The following is a 23555-nucleotide window of genomic DNA, read 5'->3' as shown; positions in this document are numbered from 1 at the left end:
ACCTAATGATTTTACTTTTCTGACCATTTTAAATAAGATCTAAAAGCAAAATTTTCAAACAAGTAATTACTTAATTTATAACTTTGAATTTTTTGCCCAGCTAAAAAAAACCTAACATTTAATTTTTTTTAAAGAATAATTCGAAATATTAGAGAATACCTTTACCCCTACTAACAAAGAATTACGTATCAGACAGTACCTTTACTCCTACAAATAAAGGATTACATTTAACTTATTTGCCTTCCCATTTTGTGCATATCCAATCACAAGGAAGAAAAAGGATCTCGCCGATTTCAACAACGTATTTTGTACCATATTGACTTCATTCAATATATGGAGGCGGGTCAGTGTATGGTGTCTAATATTTAAATGCGCCCGCCACTGTTTAACGGTAGACCAGCGTCCCAATTCAATGCACGCAAAAACCCTCAGCGCACTCCTTTTACACAACTTGACATTTCTGCCTATAAAAACCGCAGCAAACAAGCAGTTCTTGCATCCTGCCATTTCTACAAACTTAGAAACCATTGACTCTCTGTAAAAGGGCAGGAAACAAACAGGTGTGTTGTTTTGCAATGGCTCTTTCGTCTACTTTTTCATCCAATTTCTGCCTCAAATCAAAGTCTTCCCAATCCCAATCCAACAATGTCAGTGTCGGTGTTAATGGTAAAGCAGGGCTGCCATTAAAGCGCATGAGAACGAAGGTGTTCATGCCAAACCCATTGAAAGTAGTAGTTAATCAGGCCTCCCATGTCACCCAAACTGATGAAGTCTCAAATAGGCGCATAGGAAACCATCATCCCAATTTGTGGGGTGATGATTTCATTCAGTCCCTCCCAAACCATCCTTACCAGGCAAGATCACACTCTTCTTCTTCTTTATTCTCTTGTTTCTTTTCTCTTTGACTCTGTTTTATTAACCAGTTCTGTCTTGGCATTTAAACCAGGATCCTTCAAATGCTGAACGTTGTGGGAAACTTATTGGCGAGATAATAGACATGTTTGTTGTTGCTCAAAACAATGTTTCCCATCTTCTTTCCCTCGTTGATAATATCGAACGTCTTGGATTAAAGCGACATTTCCAAGAGGAAATAAAACAAGCCCTCGATTTGGTTTACAGGTTTGTTTCTGTTTCTTCTTATTATAATATTTCACGATTATTGTTATTATTACAAGTATATAACATTTTATAATGCAATGCAACAGCACTTGGGGTGAAAACAAAGCAGATCTCAACACCGCGGCCTTGGGCTTTCGGATTCTCCGGCTCCACAGATACTCTGTTTCTCCAGGTATTTACTAAAATATCTATCTGTATCTCTTTATGTTTATGTTTTGATCAAAATAAATATCAAATTGTTCTAAAATGTTTACTTATTATATCTGATCTGATTTTGTTGTTTACTTGATATAATGGCAGGAGTGTTGGGGTCGTTTAGAAGAGAAAATGGGGACTTCTTCTGCTCCACCGCTGAGTCAGAGGAGGAGAAAATCAAGAGTATTCTGAATTTGTACAGAGCTTCATATATTGCTTTTCCAGGGGAGAAAATATTGGATGAGGCCAAGCAATTCTCTACTTCATATTTAAATGAAGCTCTGCAGAGGAAAGGGATTAACTCCAGCCTTTTACATGAGGTAAATTATTGTTAAGTTCAGATAAAGACACGTGTATACCATTACACTTATTTATTGACTCTAATGGGATCATTCTATATATATGTGCAGGTATCAGTGAATCTGAGGTATGCATGGTATACACTTCTGCCCAGATTGGAAGCGAGGAAATATATTGAAATTTTCAGGGAAAACAATGAATGGGCCAGGTACCCATCTGTTCTACTCCCGTCGTTCCATCTTACTAAGAGATTTCGGGATAATAGCCAAAGGCAAAACACTTCAATGGATTTGCAATTCTGTTTCAATTTCAGTTTTATTATATATATGTCTCAGTAAAATTCTAATTTAAATATTATTTGTTTGCAGTGTGGAGGATAATGAGAAGCTTTTATCTCTAGCAAAAATGGACTACAATGTGATTCAGGCGTTGCATCAGCAAGAGCTTAAAGCTTTTTCCAGGTCAGTTCTATTTTATAATTATGTGCGATGGATACATTTACCCTTTGTTTTTTCTCTTTTGGAAGATTTCTTTTTATATTAGATTTGAGTTATTGAGGTTTTGATTAAAATGTTTTTTAAATTGGATGTGGTATTTTAGATGGTGGAGGGAATCTGGTTTGCCTAATGTAAACTTTGCTCGTCATCGACACGTAGAATTTTTCTTCATGGCATGTGCAATCTGCGAGGATGAAAAGTATTCTGCATTTAGATCAAGTCTTGCAAAGTCTTGTGTACTTGCAACATACTTCGATGATACATATGACACATATGGAACAGTGGACGAACTAGAACTCCTCACAGAAGTAATTAAGAAGTAAGTGATGATTCATAATTTATGTGGCATCAGCTAATAATACTTGTGTATAACATTGTAATTGAAAGCTTTTATATTTTATAGGTGGGATCCGACATCGATAGCCCAACTCCCTGATTATATGAAAATTATATACATGGTTTTGTATAATGGAATCAATGACATGGATCAAGAAGCTCAAAAGTTTCAAGGCCGAGAGACTCTCTCCCACGCTAAACATGCTGTATGTGCATATATTTTTGTTACTTTTTTATATAAAGAGAAGGTCATTACATAAAATAGATGATTTATTTACTTTAATAATCTTATAGGTAAATTTAGCGCATCACCAAATTTATTTCATTTCATTTTCTTATGTTTCAATAGTTAAAAGGGACGTAAATATAGTTTAGTTGTTTTCTAATGGATCAGTCAACCATTTTGTTTGACTCAAATTTATTGCTTGTTTACATAGTGGGAAACTTACATAGATGCCATGCTACAAGAAGCTAAGTGGAATGCTACAAAACACACACCAACTTTGGCAGAACACATAGAGAATGGAACGATTAGTTCAGGAAAACGCCCAACCACTTTGCAAGCTATATTGACAGTAGATGGGATTATTTCAGAAGATGAGTTTCATAAAATTGACTATCCATCAAGGTTTGATAATCTTGGAGGCTTTAGCCTTCGAGTAAGAGGTGACATCAAATCCTTTAAGGTGTGTTCTCATATTAAATTTTGATAGTCAATTTATATGTATATAAAATGAAGTAACGAGTTAGATGTAAGCATAAGTTATTCAATTTTTTTTATGATTGCAATCCTTGGTTTTGAAGGGTGAGGTGGATCGAGGTGAAACAAATTCATCCATAGTGTCCTACATGAAAGATAATCCAGGATCCACTGAAGAAGATGCCTTAAATTATCTAAATAATTTATTGGATGAGAGACACAAAGAATTGAATTGGGAGTTTCTAAAAAATGATGGTGTTCCAACTTGTAATAAGGATTTTTCTTATGATGTTGCAAGGGGTTACCTACATTTTTACAATGAGAGAGATGGGTTTAGTTTTGCCTATCAAGAGATAAGAGATCATGTAAACCAAATCCTCATTGAGCCTATAGCTATGTAACTTTTCAATGTAGTGAACAAGTGTCTACAATTAAGTCTCTCTTTACTTGAATGACAGTCATTTACTATTTTCAATAATAAAAAATGGGTGTTTCTTTCTAATGATGCTTATATAATATTCTTATGCTCTATTTTTTTGGTAGTAGATAAGTCTTTTAAAATATTTTTTAAATGAATAAAATATGTTTGTTGATTAAAATAAACATTCTTTATTCTTACTAAAATTGATATTTTGTAGGAATTATTTTTATTGGTTATTTTAGAATATTAAACACATCTTTGTTCATTTCAATAGCAGCTATTGTGGTGTAACATTTAATAAATTTTAACTACATTATGTACATCTTTTTTTGCAAGATTATTAGATTTTGCTGCATAAATCAAAGATAATTTCAAGATTCTTTCATAAAAACATGTATAATTAAAAAAGATTTAAATAATGATTAATGAGTGAGATGAGATTATAAAAAGGTTTTATGAGTCAAATGGAAAGGGCTAAGGCACTCATATTTGGGCTTAAATAAAATGCCATTTTAAAGATTTAAATAAAAATAGATATGATACTTATATAATATACCCATGGGGCATTTTGTGGTGATCTATAACCATTATACAGTATCTTTAAAATGAGGAATTTATGTACTTATTTGTTAGAATAAGGGTAGTAATTCTTATTGAATTAATATGAAATAAAAAAGTAATTTTATGGGGTTTGTTAAAATATTATTTATATGCAATATTCAAATTCGATAGTAACAAAAAGAAAAGAAAAGAAAAAAATTTCATGTAAAGAACCACCTCAGGGTGAGAAGCGACTTTAGAATCTGATGAAAGTCTTCTATCCCTTGATGTCACCAATGTTTATAATTCTTTATTGTCAACTTTGAGCCCTTTTATTATTGGTTCAAAATTATCATTTATATTATTTGATATGTTCATCCTACAAAGTCTTCACTAAAAGGACAATATAATACCATGTGCATTCACTAAATGGGAAATATAATACCACGTGCATTCACTAAAAGAGCAATATAATACCATGTGCATTCATATTGGCGTGGGATAAAAAGAGGTGCAATATATCGCCTAAATAGTGGGGAGGGGGCTCGGGGATTTATATAGGTAAGTTTGGAATGATCCTTACCAATCCACCTCTTTCCCTTAGTTTAGACATGAATTTTACACCTCTCTTTTTATTATACATAATACAATCAAGGGTTTCCTTTCCTAATTTATTTCTTGCAATTCCAGTGGCATTTGTTACTAGTTTTGTTTCCTTATTGTTCTACTCAATCATTTTTTAATTGGAAAGATTAAGTACTAAGAAGGGGGGGGGGGGGGGGGTTGTGAATCAATATTTATGCATTTGATCAATTTTAACAATTAACTTATTACCATTAATAATTTTTTTTATCGATATGTTTCTCAATATTAATGATATGCTAGAAATCAAATGCATAAAGTAAATAACTGAAATGCACAATCAATCAAATAACCATAACACAAGATTTTGGTATAGCAATAAACTCTTGATTTGAGAAGTTGCAGTGAGGATGATACCCACAACTTCTTCTCTGTAGTAGAGAAAGGTTACCAGTTAGGGCTTACAACTTTGTCACCTTTTGGGTGACTCACCCAATAAAGAGTGACTAATAAAATGCAAATTGTATCTTCAACCTATTAAGACTAGCATGTTAAGAGATTTCATCCTGCCTATGGTATTCACCTTGTTAAAGGATTTACAAAATTTCCTATATGAACTTAATAGTCCTTTCAAAGACTACCTTATCAAAGGATTTAGTACAACTTGTAGAAAACTAATTAGGGAGTCATACACGATAAGTTAACATAATGAATTTCTTTTATCTAATCCTATCAGATCCGTTTAATAGCCCAACTTCAATCCTCAATTATGTGTTTGATTTCACTCATGTCTCTTCTTTGTTCCTCACCCTATTTTGTTAACATCATTTGTCTCCTTTAACTATCAACCTTGATCACGTTGATCCTTTTTGTAGTCCAAACCTTTCATTCTAGGGTTCATCACTTTGATTTCTTTATTGTCAGCTGGTATACAAAAGTTCCCTTATGCGATACTTGAATCAAATGATTCTAATAGCTTCCATATTACATTGATAGTACTAGCTATATTTTGATAGTTATATGATAACACTTGCTTTTGACCTATAGTCTCCCTTATATGTCAATAATTCTTTTCCTTATAGGTTCCTTGGTTATTTGACATCAATGAAAAAAGTATTATATGCCAACCAATCTATATCCTCATCATATGCCAACAATCTCCCACTTTGGTATTGAAGGCAATTTTTTTATAGATGAAATTTGATTCAAAACTAGTTTTGAAGCATTTCTCTTTTGTGTATAAGAATGTGTAGCATTCCTCTTCTATCTATAACCATCTCCTCTTGTGTATGTATCTCTTTACTATGTATTAACTCCCCCATTCCTCTTTTGTGTATAAGTATTTGTAGCATTCCTCTTTTGTGTATAACCATCTCCCCATGTGTATGTATCTCTTTATTGTGTATATTAACTTCCCCTATTTATATTCTTCTTCCCCTTTTTGTTTGTGGCAGTCAATGCCTATAAATATGATGAATATATATACATGAAAAACTTAGATAAATTACAACTTTGCTACAATAGAGGCATACCTTGTATTTGGGACTTGCAATAATGTATTCCATGTTTCCTTTAATGTTGTCAGACCGGTGACATGCCTTTGTAAATCATATGCAAAATTTTCAAGGCTCTCAACTGTACACACATTTGGCAACTAAACAATCTTTTTTTTTATTCTGCCATGTTAGTTTTGATAATATCAATGTCAGGTGTTATCATTCGCTGTAGCTCCAAAACTTTAGCAATTGTTCTCTCTTTTTCATCTTTCATCTCTTGCTTTTGTGATACTAGCTCTTGTAGCTTTATTGAATGCTCCATACCATTTGTCATGGAGTCTAGTCCTCTGATGTGACTCATTATTTCACTTTGTACATCTATAATCTTTTTCTCAATCTTGGTAGTAAACTTGTCAAAATGACACAAGTATACAAGGTTGCTGCATTATTCAAAATTTCCTATAAAGAATCAATAAATTTTTTGTATCTCACTTCTCAAACTTGATATTTTGGATGCTAATATCTATTTATCTCATTCTTCAACCTTATATGTTGCATCATTTGCAAGGTGCTTTTCAAGATCTGTTCTAGATTCATCCATTTTGTCTATGTAAACATTTAGCTACTTGGGTACAAAGTTCTCTTTGTTCACAATTACTTTAGGCATTAAATCTTCAAACAAATATAGTGTTTTGGTCAAGAATTGCTTCTCAGCTTGTTTAGATCTTCTCCTATCTATTGCTGTCTTGATCTGTAGAACTCGACCAAAGTCATTTTTCTCTTACTTCTTCAACTTTAGAACATTCTTCTTTAATATGTCAAATTGTGGATCATTTTCTTCCTCTTCTTCAATTTCTCTTTTTATTTTTCCTTTGACATCAAACTTATTCTTATCATCAACATGATTTTTCCTTTTATTCTTATCTTCATCTCCATCCTTTCTTTCATCAATTTTATGCTCAATGTAGGTAGTCCTTAGACTAGATTCACTTTGACTTTGACTTTGCACAAGTTGCTGAGAATCATCATGTTTATCTTGTTCTTTGTCTCCTATTTCTTGTGGTTGAGTTCTTGTATCCTCTCCATCTTGTTGTTTCTCTATAGCATATGTTGTCTCCTTAGAAAATGGTTGAATTGAGGGCATGTGCTTTTTCTTAGCTGATATAGGGTTATGCTCGTGTGTTCAAAACCTCACCTTATTTTTTCATAACACTAATTTCTTCTTCTATTGATAACAATTTATGATTTGGAAATTATATAGTTGTACTAGCATTGTGCTAGCCAATGTAAGTCCTTATTGGTCCTCCTTATCCTTTTAGGTTGTCCCTTCTCTCTATTTTTTACTAACACTAGTGCCAACCTTAAATTCTTTCCTACTTGTGTTTACTTGTACCATGTCTACTTGTTGATTTTTTTCATCATTAGATTTATTTGATTTGTTTGTGATATCTTCAACGGTCACCTATTCCTTATCAGATGGTGTATTATCAATCAATTCTTTAACAATGGACATTTCATCTATGTGTGATGTGCTTGCCTTTGTATAGGCTTGTTGTTGTTCCTTTTGTAGCTCTTCATGCCATACATTTTTGAGATTTTCTTGTAAAATATGTTCTTCATCAACTAATACCATAATTTTTAGTACCTTTAACTAAAATTCCTTTCTATGTTTGTTCATACAGTCTTCTAAATCATTTTTTGATAATTGTGGTAATAACTCCTTAAGTATTTTCTTCCTCAATCCTCTACTATGTGGTGTGTAGAGCTCCACCTTATTTACAATGCTTCATATAGTTCCTTAGGAACATTATCTACAACATCTCCATGATATTTATTGTACATTCTAAAATTATTGATGATTTTATCTTGAACCACTTCTTGTCCTCTTCAAGTAACATGGAAAAAGTCACAGGATCCATTTTCCTAACTAATCCAGTATCAATGATGTATTTTGCCAACGCCTACAGATATATAGGCATTTTGTACATTTTTCTTCCTAATTTTCTTCCCCATAAACTTACTTATTTCTCCAATTCAATTCAATATTTCTTGATGGATGATAGAGTCATGGTTTGGCTCATGGTGGTTCTCCATTTTGCAACAAGTGCTTGCGTTTTCCTTTGCTTGAATACTTTTCCCTTGTCAAATTTTATTTATCTTTATTCTATAGTCTCTTCTCCACTAGTAACTAGAGTTTTTATCTCAACATCCTCATCACTTTCTTCTTCTTTCTAAATTTCCAATGGAGAGGGAAGAACTAAAGTTTCCTATGGCTTTTTTATATACTTTTTCTTTTCCTCTTCTTCTTCTTCTCTGGTGTGACTGTAACCTATTAAGTTGTTTTCAAAAACTAGCTATTTCATTAAGTTTTTCTATTGATTCATTTACCTTTCTCTCCTTCTTCGATGCCTTTTTTTTTTCTAGTGTAATGCTCTTGAAAAATTATTTGTTTGTGCCAAATCTCTTTGCAATGTCATTTTTGGGTATGATCAATATGTGGTTAGCATATTTGATAATTTATTGTTCTGTGACCTCGTATCTTAATGCTAGTCATCAAAATGTTCTATGTTCTACTCACTGTAACCTGCAATAATTATCAACCAAAAATCAGTCTTTTTATTTATCTATCTATGACTAATGTGAGAATTTGATAGTGCTCCTGCACTCTGAGTTTGAATTCGTTAAAGTATCCCCTCATAGTTTAATTAAATTCTCCTCCTAATTTCTCAACATACCCATTAATTTGGTGAATGATGGGTCTATTTTCATCTTATTCAACATTTCTAATTCTAGGGAAAGAGTTCTAACATATAGATAAATGCAAAAAAATGTAAAGAACCATACTTGATATGTTGTTGATGATCCCTTTTTCAATCATTTCATATTCACATATAGTTGGGTAAAAACCATACCTAATAAATTACAAACTTTGTTTAACTTATCCATCTCATGGGCTATCCATATTGTAGTACCAAGCACACTTATAGGCCAGTTGGATTGGTACACTTTGTATCTAATTATAATTGTTGTGAAATGAGTACTCATGTCATTGTCGTTGTCAACTCACATTGCTTTATTGTTTGAGGTAGTCTCTGTAATTTTCTTCGGATCATACATATTGCTTACTTGCAATGAAAATTCCTTCCCTTGCATCGATAGTCACGTGACCTTGTGAACGATCTCCTTTGTAATTCTTATGGGTTTCTGCTCATGAATCTGTAGTGACCTGTCATGTACATAGATAAAAAGATATCATATCCATACTTCATTGAAGACTTTGGGCATGCAAACCATGTGAGTAAGACCTTGAGCTTTAATTTGCTTAAATTTTTCCTTCAATACTCTATTATCACATAACTCCTCATTGTACATTTTCTCTATCTTTGCATCTCCCAAGACTACTATTTATTTTGACTGAAAGTGCTAACATTTTCTATTAACAATACCCTTAGTGGTACTAAAGATAGTGCTCCTCCATCTTTTATAGTGGCCTCCAAAGGGCATAAATTGTGCTTAGGTTCTAGGGCTTCATTAATGCTCATGACTAGCTTCCACTTTCTCAAATGATTTTGCATAACTTCAACAAACTAATACACTTTCCGAGAAGATATTTTCTTTGGTTTCTCCTAACCAGGGCATATATATTATTTTGATTTCTAGTAATTTTTTTCTATATCGCTATTCATAATTGATTTCTCTTAGCTCTTTTAGGTTTCTTTTATCACATGTTAGCTTTAGAAATCTAGGGTGCCAAATGAACTGACTTAACATGTATTTATCAACAGAAAAGTAAGAAAATGACCAATTAGGTGATAAATTCTCTTTCAACAATAATTTTTTTGTGAGAGTAATTATCTTTAGCAAGTAGGGGTTCCCTTTTTACCATTGGTACTAATCAAATTTTGATAGTAATTATTCTATATTGATAAATGTTTACTTTTAAACTAGGTGAATCAGGATCTATAAAAATTTTACCAACTCTAAACACAAACCATATTTGATATCTTCACCATAAAACCTTATCTCATCTTAACCTTATATCGAATCAAACATTCATTGCAATGTAATATTTGATATAGCATCTAATAACATGAGTAAAATATGTAAACAATAGATCAATACATAACACAATGATTTGATAATACATAAACCATCCAAGGTAAAGGTAAAATTTGGTGGGGATGACACCCACAAAATCTTCACTACTACAACAATAAAGTGTGTCTGTCAGGGCTACAAAGTTTGATCACTTTTGATGATCTACCCCGTGAGGGGTCCACCCTATTAAGAGCTTACAAGACTTATTCAGTCTACCTTAATTAAAGGATTTTAACTACACAATTAAATGAGCACTCTATTAAGATATTTATGTTGGCTTGTTAGGACCACTATGTTAAGAGATTTACCCTGAAACTCCTGTTAAAATAAATCAATACCTTGATCTTTTTGTTTGTACTTGAATGCTGATTACATATCACCTCTTTCCAATAGGATGTCACCTCTTTGTAATAGATCTTGAATAGCTGCACACTCTTTGCACTATTCAATAGCCTCACTAATCTGTAACACTTAACCTCACTAAATCAACCTTCAAGTTCATATATGATCTTCTAACTCGGAACCTTCATGAATCAGGTCTAAAAAATCTCCTTAAATAGTTCTTTGATGAAGCTTCTAGCTCATGACCAATAATCTAGATTCATCCCTTTTTCCACTCAGTCCTTCTAATTTTCTAAATGGTTAATCAATTCTCATAGGGATTGATGATTTTTAATTACACGCATAATTAACTCCTTGATTAAGTCCTCAATATGTAAAACATGCTTCCATCTCAACAAAAATGATTTACATTAATGTCTGTGACATTCTAAATATTTATATAAAACTGTGTTACTTGGTACTAACAACTTACTAAAGCTCAACACATATTGATTCTTCATGTTGTCCCTTAGCCTTAATTGTACTCAACTTCTACTATTTTTCTTGACCTTCGTATCACTCAACTTGCATTGCTTCTAAATAACTCAATAATTACTAGACTACTTGACAACACTTGGATTGCTTGGTAGTAACTACTACTTGACAACAAATGATATTTACATCTCCTTCTTTACATAGAATTACTGAGCTTGTATAGAATTACTCAACCACAATGTTGACCAAATAACTTTGCCTGTTAAATGACTAGGTTTTTTGCACTAACTAACAATACTATATTGCCTTTAGGGTCAACAATCTCCCCCTTTGGTATTAGTGGAAAAATACTTTGGCATGATCAAAACTTTTCATTCCAAAACTTCAAAATAAGTAATCCCCCTTAGAATATAATATACATGTAGCTCGGTCTATACATGGTGTACTTGTATTTTTAAAACCTTTTTCAAAACAGTTTATTTCTAACATGCTAAGCATCTATCTGACTAACTCTTTATTACTCCAAAAAGTTTACAACTTTTTTATATATCATACATACATTATCAGAAACTGCATATATACATACTTTTCTCACTTGATCATGATCATTCTCATTTCCCCCTTGTTTTTGTCACTTATGAATTAAACGTATTTTTAGTTAGGGTTGTGGTAGGATTCCAAATGTTTTTAGAAATAGATGGTGCAATATGACAATGAGTGACATTGTGTTATCTCAATTTGCCTTCAAAGTATGTAGTACTTATTTTTCTATCTCAATTTTGGCTGACAAATTCACCACATTATTTTCAACGGATAAATGCTGATCCTTTAAAAGATCCTTACCATTTTGTATGTACCTTTGCATAACTTCCATATGAGAAATAAAACCTGATGCAGGAGCATCCTAGGGAAGTCAAAAATCTTGTATGCATAGGATAAGAGCTTGTATCTGTGGAGTTATAATTTGCATGGTTGGGAATTTTTTTGAGGTAGATTGGGGAGCCTTTCCTTAAGTGTGCATAGAGTTTGGAGTTATTGTCTTATAGTTAGGGCCATTTTGATGACTATTGGTCACGTATACTTGATTTTTTGGCATACTTTGGAGATTGTATTTGTGAGCTTCGATCTAAGGGAGTTGGTATGTGTACTCTTTGATTTGGATAGTTGGTTGGCACGTGAACCTATGTCTAAGTGCTTGTATTCTTATGTGGTCTTATGATTTAGTTATTTATTGTAAACATGAAGCTTGTCCTAAGTAATTAATTTATGTTATATATTTAATGTTTGTAGCCAAGATGAGTTGTGTCTTGAGGGTGATATTAATATGGGTGCATTTAATTATTGAAATTTGACTAGGCTGACTTGTGGCTTGGTTTAGTATAAGTAGAGGGTCTTGTGGAGCCTAGAGTTATTTTTCATACAACATGAAGAAGATGAGTAGCTAAGAGAAAGGAAGTTTGAGAAAAGCTAGTAGCTAAGCATGGCTTGGGAAACAAGAATGTTTCTTGGTGGCTTGCAAGCATGAGTTTAGATTCTTTTTGGAGCTCTCTACTGGGTTGTGGATCTAGGCTAGCTAGTTGTTTGGATCTTGTGAAACTTTTATTGTAATTGTTGATGTATTTGGTCATAACCTAGAAGGGTTTACAATAGGGCATGTTGGATGAAAATATTATTATGAGAATTTGAGTTATGTTGATCTAAATCTCTATGTTATTGTTTATATTCTGGTGTGTGGTTGTTTCCTAGGGGCTAGGTCATCTCCTTTGGGGATTATCTTGCCTTGCACTACATCATGTGGTATCAAAGTGAAGGTTGGATCTGATTGATTTGTTGTAGAGGGTTGCAAAGATCTTGAGAGATGCCTTCGAGAAAATTGGACCCTAGGGAAATTAAAGGTCTATACAATACTATGGAAGCGAGGATCTCAGAGAAGATTAACGAATAACTCAAATCTAAATGGCACTGATGAAGAGCAATATGATCACTGAGATCATAAGTGCTATAGGTGGCATACCTTGACATATGGGTATTGAAGATGGTTATGAGGAAGCTACTTAAGACTTTGAGGTTGCTGGATCAAGTGGTGAAGGTAGAACTGATCAAGTTGAGATACCTATGGGAAATAGGGCTGGTCAGTTTGACAAATCTGGATCTCAATTGAGGCTAAAGCATAAGATGGAGGTTTCTAATTTTTAGGTACTTTGAATCCTAAAGACCTAATTGATTGGATTGCTGAATTAGAATACTACTTGGAGTTAAAGGATATTGGAGGTTTACTTAGAGTGAGGTTGGAAAAAACTAAGTTGAAAGGGCATGCTTCTTTATGGTGGAAGGAATTGTAGTGAGATAGAGAAGAGCAAGGTGAAATGAATATCACTACATGGAGATTGATGGTGGCTAAATTGAAGGCTAAGTTCATTTTTGTTGATTATGAACTTGAGTTGTTTAAGAAGTTATAGAATCTAAAGTAGAAATATATGATAGTGAAGTATTTTATAAAGGAGTTCTACAAGTTGACTATTTGGTCTACACATAGATAGTTGTCTAACGAAAAGGTGGCTAGATATATTAATGGTTTGAGATTCAATATTCAGGATGAGGTTGGCATTCTTAATATTGCCTTGGTTGAGGATGCTTATCAGTATGCTTTGCAAGAAGATTAGAAGATGAAGAGGATACATCAAGGTAGTCCTTAAGGGAAGGAGAATCATGACAACTTGGTGAAGAAAAGACAAAGTGTTGAAGATGAACTGAAACCTATTGATTAGAGGAAGAGGACAAACAAAGTTGCATTTAAGGGTACTTGCTATAGACGTGGTGAAGGTGGTCACAACTATTTTGAATGTCCTAAGGGTGGTGATTGAAGAAGTTCTATGGTGCAAGAGGTCAAATACTTGGTGAATGAACCTAAAATGAATGGAGATAGTTTTTTGATTCATAGAGCGTTGCTTGGAAAGAGGACACTAGAAGCCTATTAGAGAAGGAGTTTATTTAGGACTTATTGTAAGTATGGAGGTAAAATATACAATGTGATTGTGGATGGTGGTAGTACTAATAACCTAGTTACTAAAGAGATGGTTCAAAAACTTGGTTTGAAGAGGCTAAGACATCCTTGTCCTTATAGGATTGTCTAGTTACAAGATGACCATCCTTTGGAAGTGAGGGAGCAATGTCTTGTTGATTTCTAGATTGGGAAGTATAAGGATCAAGTGTTCTATAATATTGTGGACATGAGTAGTTATCACATATTATGTGGTAGGACTTAGTAGTATGATTGTAGGGATATGCATGATTGTGTCAATAATGTGTTTACTACTAAGAAGAATGGCAGGAAGCATTCCCTGATTCCTTTGCAAAATGGAGAGCTCAATAGAAACCTGAGTTTTGGTAGTCAAGTCAAGTTGAAGTATTTTGAAAGGGTTAGAGATCAGCATAGAAAGAAAACATGTTGTGTACAAAATAAAAATGTGAAGATGACAGTTGTAGATAAGAATTTGTAAGAGAAGAACAAAGACAAGAGTGTACAAGTTGATGTGGTGGAGGGCATGTATATGAAGAACCAGTTTAGGGTTTATGTGTTGAACCCTAAAAGATGTTCTTCCAGCTATTAAGAACATCTTTTCTTGTCACCTGGGGTGTTTGATGTAGGAGCATCTTAGGGAATTTAGTAATCTTGTATGCAGGGGCTTCAAGCTCAGATTTGTGGAGTTTGTTAGTTTTAGGCTACTGATCAAGGAAGTACTATACATACTTCATAATTCATTATTTGATTACTTGAAGATTTGATGAAATTGCTTCATACAACTATTGTAGTCAATTAGTCAAGGAAATATAATCAGATAGTAATACCTTTTGAAATTTTTTTTAATATACTTGATATGTTGAATTCAATCTCACAGAATCTCTTTGATGATGTGATTGATTTAATTCTTCTTGTAGATTTGTATAGTTAGATGTGGCTACCAACTTGTTGTTGGAAATATTCAGGATAAGATAGGTTACTAAGAGGGGAGGGGTGAATCAGTAACTTATAAAACTTTTGAACAATTCAGCATTTTAACCATTCATCATTCATTCATTTAATCTACTGCATAAATGAAAGATCAAACATTCATTGCACATGTACATAGAGATTTGGTGACCCAAAAACCTTCCAAATAGAAAGTAAAACTGGGGTGGGGATGATGCCCACAAAACGTCAATATTGCAGCATAAAGTTGGCCTGTTAAGGCTTACAATGATCACTTCTGGTGATCTGCCCTGTTAGGAGCAAGTAAGACTGCTAGATCCACCTTGTTAGAGGATTTACAAACATACAGTGAAGTATACACTCTGTTAGGAGATTTACAAAAAGACTGTCAAATCTACCCTGTTAAAGGATTTATAAATTGATTCACCTGTTAGGATGAAGCAATGGATCTTCTTACAACTGTTTCCTGATAAGATCCATTTTGCATTGATCACCTAATGTGATAGATATAACTTTTCTGCTCCTATGTTGACCTTGTTGTATTCCTTTTACTCTGCTGCTGATTTTCAATACCTTCTTTACATGTGAACATCAATCTCTTTATATTTTATTTCCCATCTCATATTGCAAATGATATCATACATTACATATATACTATTCCAATATTTACAATTGCAAGGTCGGCCAAAACACAAGTGAACAAAACATTACTAAGTCAGCCAAATAGTAGAAAACTCGGGTTCCTCAAGCTGACTCAGTGACCTTCTGATACTTTGCATCCACTACATTACTTGGCATCATCATGCACTTGATAGGAGTAGAGACTCGGTTCATACTAGCCATACAATCATTGCTTGGAACTCAGTAACCATTGGTGACTCGGTAGATATAGTGTCACTTGGTAGAAACTAACTCCTTCATTTACCTTCTTCACTTGGTAAGCACTGAGTCCTTCGTTTACCTTTTTCACTCGATAAACACTGAGTCCTTCATTTACCTTTTTTACTCTGTAAACACTGAGTCCTTCATTTATCTTTTTCACTCAGTAAACATTGAGTCCTTCGTTTACCTTTTTCACTTGATAAACACTGCTGAACTTCTCATTCACTCGGTATCCTCTGAAATGCTCGGTGAGAACTGTTTACCTGCTGAACTTATAAGGTAACCACTGAATGCTCGATAGACTAAGTGATGAGCTAGATAAGCATTCAAAATTGAATAAGTGTTTGCACTAATGACAAATATATCATAATTCCAACACTTGTAAGTATATCTTTAAATTGCTTTAATATGAAATATATATAAATATAACTATAAATATAAATATAAATATAAGTATATATAAATATATAAATATAAATATAAATATATATATATATATATATAAATTAAAAAAATAAAAATAAAAAAATAAATAATTATAATTGAGATTATTGCAACTTGTAATAATACTATTTTATGTATGTATATAATTTTTTTGGGCTATGGCCGACATTGTGGCCAACATATGGCCAACATGTTGTAATCCTAAAGTGACAAAAATACTTGTATAAAAGGGCTTAGGGTTATGTATCTTTCATTATGTGTGATGCAAAAATTGCTTCTTGCAGCGGTATTGAGCTATAAGGGATTACAGATTGTAATCAACTTGTAATCACTGGATCGTTATAATATTGGACTTGCTATTTGGTGGACATAGCCCAGGGTTTAGGTGAACCACATCAAATCTTGGTGTCTTGTGCTCATTTTTGTGCGATTTATTATTTCCTAATATTGTTTATATTTGCATGTAATTTTTATTTCTGTCTATGGTTTAATCCTAACAAGTGGTATCAAATTGAGGTTGTTTAATTCGTTATCCTCAATAGAAAAGTCTCATAGTTGAGTGGGAGTAATGGCAGATGAGGGTAAGTTGAAGATTGATAGGGTTAATGGGCCCAACTTTTAGTTATGGAAGATGGAAATGGAAGACTACTATTATTAAAAGGATTTATGGAAGCCTTTGGAAGGAAAATCCAAGAAATAGGGAACCATGATGGATGAGGACTGAGAGATTTTAGATAGAAAGGCACTTGAAAGCATTCGATTATGCTTGGCACCATTAGTGACATTTAACATTACAAAAGCAAAGATGACAGAAGAGTTGATGGAAACCTTAGAGAAATTGTATGAAAAGCCCTCCACTACAAATAAGGTATTTCTCATGAAGCATTTATTTAATATGAAGATGGAAGAAGGTGGATTTGCTACAGATCATTTAAATGAGTTTAGTACTATTACTAGTTAGTTATCTTCTATGGGTATTTTGATGAAGAAATTAGGGCTCTCTTGATTTTGTGTTCTTTGCCTAAAAGTTGGAATGGCTTGGTAATGGTTGTGAGTAGTTCTATTTATGGATCTAATACCCTAAAATATAATGATGTGATTGGTATTATTTTAAGTGAGGAAACTTGTAGGAAAACTTTAGGTGGATTTACATCAGGAAGTGCTTTGAACACACAAAGTAGAGGCAAAACGAGTGAGAGAGGAAATAATTCTAGAAATAGTGGAAAATTAGGAGGAAATTTGAAGGGAAAGAGGTCTTAATCTAGAGGACTAAGAGATTGCTGGTACTGTGCTAAACCAGGGCATAAGAAGAAAGATTGTTGGACTCAAAAGAATAATGAAAGAGATAAACCAAAAGGGAACAAGGAGGAAAATGTGTCAAGTAACAAGTCTGAAGAGGATACTTTTCTTCTTTCTTTAGAAAGTGTTGATGATTCATGGGTTTTAGATTTTGGTGCTTCATTTCATGCTACACCTCATAGAGGTTATTTTATTGATTATGTTAAAGGGGATTTTGGGCTTGTTTATTTGGGGGATAATGAAGCCCGTTAGATTGTTGGAAAGAGAAAAGTTAATATTAAGTTGCAAAATGAGAATCATTGGCTACTACATGAGGTAAGGCATGTTCCAAGGCTGAGTAGGAACTTAATTCACCAGGGAAACTTAGTGATGAGGGTTTTGTAGTTACTTTTAATGATAAAAATTGGAAGGTTCCAAAAGTTTCCCTTGTAGTAGAAAAAGGTGTGAAAGTAGGCACCTTATATCTTTGTATAGGTTATACTATTCCTTCTACTTTGATTGTTTGTTTAGGAACAATTGCTGTAGTTGAGTAGGAGAACAAACAATTGTTGTAGATTTTGATACAACACTTTGGCACAATAGACTTGGGCACATGAGTGAGAAAGGTATGAAATTACTATATTCAAAGAAATTTTTAATAGGTTTGAAATGCGTCGATATGGATTTCTATGAAAATTATGTGTATGGAAAGTAAAAGAGAGTGAGTTTTGTGAAGAGTGGGAAGGAAAAGAAAAGTAAGAGATTAGAGCTTGTGCATATAGATGCATGGGGTCCAACTCAAGTATCTTCCCTTGGTGAATCTCATTATTATGTTACATTTATTGATGATGCAACTAGAAAAATATGGATTTATTTCCTTAGATAGAAATTTGATGTATTTTAAAATTTTATGAAATGAAAATGCTTGGTTGAAAATGAGACTAGTAAGAAATTAAAATGTCTCAGATTTGATAATGGTGGTGAGTACTGCAATCATGAATTTGAATATTATTGCTCCACTAATGATATTCATATACAAAAAACTATTTCAAGGACTCCACATGAAAATGGAGTGGCTGAACTCATGAACATGACCATAATGGAGCATGCAAGGAGCATGAGGTTGCATGTAGGGTTGCCCTTAAACATGTGGGAAGAGGTTGTCAATACTATTCTATATTTGATTAATAGAGGTCCCTCTACTCCTTTGGGTTGTGGTATTCTAGAGGAAGCATGGACTGGTAAGAAGGTGAGTTATTCTTTTCTCAAGATCTTTAGTTGTGAAGCATTTGCTCATATGGATTCTAAAAATAGAACCAAGCTAGAAGCTAAGTCAAAGAAATATGTATTTGTTAGATATGGCATTGATGAATTCAATTATAAGCTTTGAGATTTTGAAAATCATAAAATTTTAAGAAGCAAGGATGTCATATTCAATGAGAAATTGTTGTACAAAGATTTGTTGCAGTAGCATGAGAAGAAAGAAGATGATTATGTAGTGCTAGATGATAGTCCAAAAGATGATGTTCTAGCAATTCTTCATGATCTGCAACAACCACAACAACAAATACCACACACCCCAATGAATGTTAGATAGTCAACAAGGTTAAGTAGACCTCTAGAAAGATTTTCTCCCTCTCTATACTCTTTTTTACTAACAGATGCTGGTAAACTTGAATGTTATGATGAATTTATATAGGTGGATACTAAGATTCAATGGGAGTTTGCAATGGCAGATGAAATGAACTCCTTGCTAGACAATAAGACTTTCGATTTATGCAAATTGCCTACAAGTAAATGAGCTTTATAGAATAAATGGGTTTACAGGTTGAAGGAAGAGGATGGAGGTAAGAAAAGATTTAAAACCAGGTTAGTTCTAAAAGGATTTTAATAGAGAAAGGGCATTGATTTTGATGAGATGTTCTCTCCTATTGTAAAAATGACTTCTATCTGTACTATTTTAAGTATTGTGGCTAGTGAAGATTTGAATTTGGATCAGCTTGATGTTAAAACAACCTTGCTTCATGATGATTTGGATAAAGAGATATTTATGACACATCCATAGAGATTTGAGGTAAAAGGTAAGGAGAACTTAGTGTGTAGATTAAAGAAAAGTTTATATGGCTTGAAGCAAGCACCTCAACAATGGTATCTAAAATTTGACAATTTTATGCATGAGCATGGATATAGTAGGTGTCATTCACATCATTGTGTTTATTTTAAGAGGTTGGATGATGAAAACTACATTTTTTTATGTTTATATGTTGATGATATATTTGTAGCTGGGTTTAACATGGATCACATTAAGGGGCTAGAATTCTAGTTAGTACATGCATTTTCTATGAAGGATTTGGGGGCAGCAAAACAAACCCTTATTATGAAGATTTATAGAGATAGGAAGAATAAGAAATTGGCACTATCTTAGTTTAATTATATTGCGAAGGTGTTGCACCATTTCTATATGGAGAATGCAAAAGCTGTCAACACACCCTTACCTAGTCACTTGAAGTTGACTAAGGAGATGTGTCCATAGACACAAGAACATGAAGATAAGATGTCCAAGGTACCTTATGCTTTAGTTGTAGTAATTTTGATGTATGCTATGGTATGTATAAGACTAGATATTGCACATGCAGTGGGAGTTGTTAGTAGGTATATGAGTCATCCAGGGCTTAAGCATTGGAATGTAGTTAAATGAATTCTCAGATATTTGAGAGGAACATCCAATAAGTGTCTACCCTTTGGGGGCTCTACTATTGATTTATAGGGATATGTTGACTCAAATTTGGTAGGGGATATTTATACCAGGTGGAGTACTATATGTTATGTATCTACCGTTGGTGGGGCATCAGTGAGCTAAGTTTCTCGATTGCTGAAGGTTAGTGCTTTATCCACTACCAAGGCAGAGTATGTTGCTTCTAAAGAGGCAACCAAGGAGATGATATGACTTCAGTTCTTCCAAGAATAATTAGGAAACCCTTAGAAGGATAATTATTTGTTTACAGATAGTCAGAGTGCCATTCATCTTGCGAAGAATTCAGCTCTGCATTCTAAGACAAAACACATACAATTGCAATACCATTTCATTTGATTAGTTTTGGATGATGGACAATTAAAGCTGCACAAGATACACATAGATGATAATCCAATGGATATGTTTATAAAGGTAGTGACAAGGGAGAAGCTGAACTCCTCTTTAGCTTCAGTTGGTCTTCTAGACTGAACATAATAAAAGAACAACTGAGTCTAGGGTGGTTTGATTCAGTGGGAGCCCCATGTGGTAGTGATATTGCTATACGATCAATCTCCAAGTGGGAGATTGTTGTTTAGTGTGGATCTTGATCAATCCCCAATTGGGAGATTGTTAGTTTATGGTGGCTGATTAGGGAAGTACTACACATACTTCATAATTATTTCAAAAATACTTGTACAAAAGGGCTTAGGGTTAGGTATCTTTCATTATTTGTAATGCAAAAATTGCTTTTTACGGTGTTATTGAGCTGTAAGGGATTACAAATTATAATCAGGTTGTAACCATTGGATCAATATAATATTGGACTTGTTGTTTGGTGGATGTAGCCCAGGGTTTGGGTGAACCACATTAAATCTTGTTGTCTTGTGTTCATTTCTATGCGATTTATTATTTCCTAATATTGTTTATATTTGCATGAAATTTTTATTTCTATCTGTGGTTTAATCCTAATAGAGTTATGATTTGTGCATTTAGGGATCTATTTGAGGCATCTTGGGGAGCCTTTCCTTAAGTGTACAAAGAGTTTGGAGTTATCATCTTAGAGTTAGAGCCATTTTGGTGACTACTAGTTGCGTGTTCCTAATTTTTTGGCAGACTTTGGAGATTGTATTTGTGAGCTTTGATCTAAGGGAGTTGGTGTGTACACTCTTGGATTTAGATAATTGGTTGGCACATGAACTTATGTCAAAGTGTGTGTATTCTTATGTGGTTTTATGATTAGTTATGCATTGTAAACTTGGGGCATGTCCAAAGTATTAAATCCATGTTATGTATTGAATGTTTGTAGCCAAGATGACTTGTGAGTTGAGGATGTAATTAATATGGCTGCATTTACTTAATGTTATTTGACTTGGCTGACCTATGGCTTGGTTTAGTATAAATAGAGGGTCTTGTGGAGTCTAGAATTATTTTTCATTCAGCATGGAGAAGATGAGTAGCTAAGAGAAGCAAATTTTGAGCAGAGTTAGTAGCTAAGTGTGCCTTGGGAAACAAGAAGGTTTCTTGGTGGCTTGTAAGCATGAGTTTAGATTCTTCTTGGAGTTCTCTACTAGGTTGCTCATCTGGGCTAGCTAGTGGTTTGGATCTTACAAGAGCTTGTAGAACTTTTATTGTAATTGTTGATGTATTTGGTTGTAACTTGGAAGGCCTCACATCCAAGCATGTTGGATGAAAATCTTATTATAAGAATTGGTGTTGTGTGGAGCTAAGTCTCAATGTTATTATTGATATTCCATTGTGTGGTTATTTTTTGGGAGCTAGGACATCTCCTTTAGGGATCCAAATTGGGCAGTATAAGGATCAAGTGTTGTGTGATATTGTGGACATGAGTAGTTGTCATATATTACTTGTTAGACCTTGGTAGTATGATTGTAGGGTTGTGCATAATTGTGTCAATAATGTGTTTACAGTAGAGAAAGGTGGAATGAATTATTCTCCAATTCCTTTTGCAAAATAGAGAGCTCAATATGAACCTAAGTTTTGGTAGGTGAGTTGAGTTGAAGGATTTTGAAAGGGTTAGAGACTAGCATGGAAAGAAAACCTATTATGCAATAAAGACAGTTGCAGAAGAAGAAAAATGACAAGAGTGTACAAGTTGATGTGGTGGAGGACATGTATGTGAAAAACTAGTTTGGGGTTTATGTGTTGAACCCTAAAATATATTCTTCCAGCTACTAAGAATATATTTTCTTCTCATTTGGGGTGTTTGATGCATGAGAATTCTAGGGAAGTCAACAATCCTATATGCAAGGGCTTTGAGCTCAAATTTGTGGAGTTAAGATTTGCATGGTTGGAGATCTATTTGAGGAATTTGGGGAACCTTTCCTTAAGTGAAAAAAGAGTTTGGAGGTTATCTTCTTAGAGTTAGAGCCATTTTGGTGACTACTGGTTGTGTTCCTAATTTTTTGGCAAACTTTAGAGATTGTATTTGTGAGCTTTGATCCGAGGGAGTTGGTGAGATTGTATTTGGATAGTTGGTTGGCACATGAACCTATGTATAAGTGTACATATTCTTATGTGGTCTTATATTTAGTTATGCATTGTAAACTTGGGGGATGTCCTAAGTATTTAATTTATGTTATGTATTTAATGTTTGTATCCAAGCCAACTTGTAGCTTGATGGTGTAATTAATATGGGTGCATTTAATTAATGTAATTTGACTAGGATGACTTGTGGCTTGGTTTAGTATAAGTAGAGGGTCTTATGGAGTCTAGAGTTATTTGTTGTTCAACATGGAAAAGATGAGTAGCTAAGAGAAGCAAAGTTTGAGCAAAGCTAGTAGCTAAGTGTGGCTTGGGAAACAAGAAGGTTTCTTGGTGGCTTGAAAGAATGAGTTTAGATTCTTCTTGGAGTTCTCTACCAGGTTACAAGTTTGAGCTAGCTAATGGTTTGGATCTTGTGAGATCTTATAAAACTTTTATTGTAATTATTGATGTATTTGGCCATAATCTAGAAAGCCTTACATCTGGGCATGTTGGATGAAAATTTTATAGTGAGAATTGGTGTTGTGTGGATCTAAATCTCAATGTTATTTTTTATATTCCATTGTGTGGTTGTTTTCTAGGGGTTGGGACATCTCCTTTGAAGATCTAGATTGGATAGTATAAGGATCAAGTATTGTGTGATAT

At 33.5% G+C, this 23555-nt stretch overlaps 1 protein-coding gene across 1 annotated transcript; it reads left to right on the top strand.

Annotated features, from left to right (window-relative positions):
- The first annotated feature begins 486 nt into the window (after nt 1-486).
- Nucleotides 487-3649, top strand: LOC149577061 (alpha pinene synthase, chloroplastic-like). Its single transcript, XM_089826075.1, has 10 exons — nt 487-854; nt 947-1119; nt 1206-1291; nt 1420-1634; nt 1725-1822; nt 1983-2075; nt 2215-2430; nt 2515-2653; nt 2885-3133; nt 3252-3649. Exons 1-10 carry the CDS (start codon nt 576-578, stop codon nt 3546-3548), a joined length of 1845 nt encoding a protein of 614 aa, XP_089682201.1. The 5' UTR covers nt 487-575; the 3' UTR covers nt 3549-3649.
- Nucleotides 3650-23555: the final 19906 nt, after the last annotated feature.

Source organism: Cupressus sempervirens, chromosome 1 (genome assembly GCF_028749045.1).
Source record: "Cupressus sempervirens isolate cs-2001-9-10 chromosome 1, ASM2874904v1, whole genome shotgun sequence".
NCBI lineage: Eukaryota > Viridiplantae > Streptophyta > Pinopsida > Cupressales > Cupressaceae > Cupressus > Cupressus sempervirens.
Note: the sequence above shows the minus strand (reverse complement) of the source record. Positions and strands in the feature narration are given on the sequence as shown.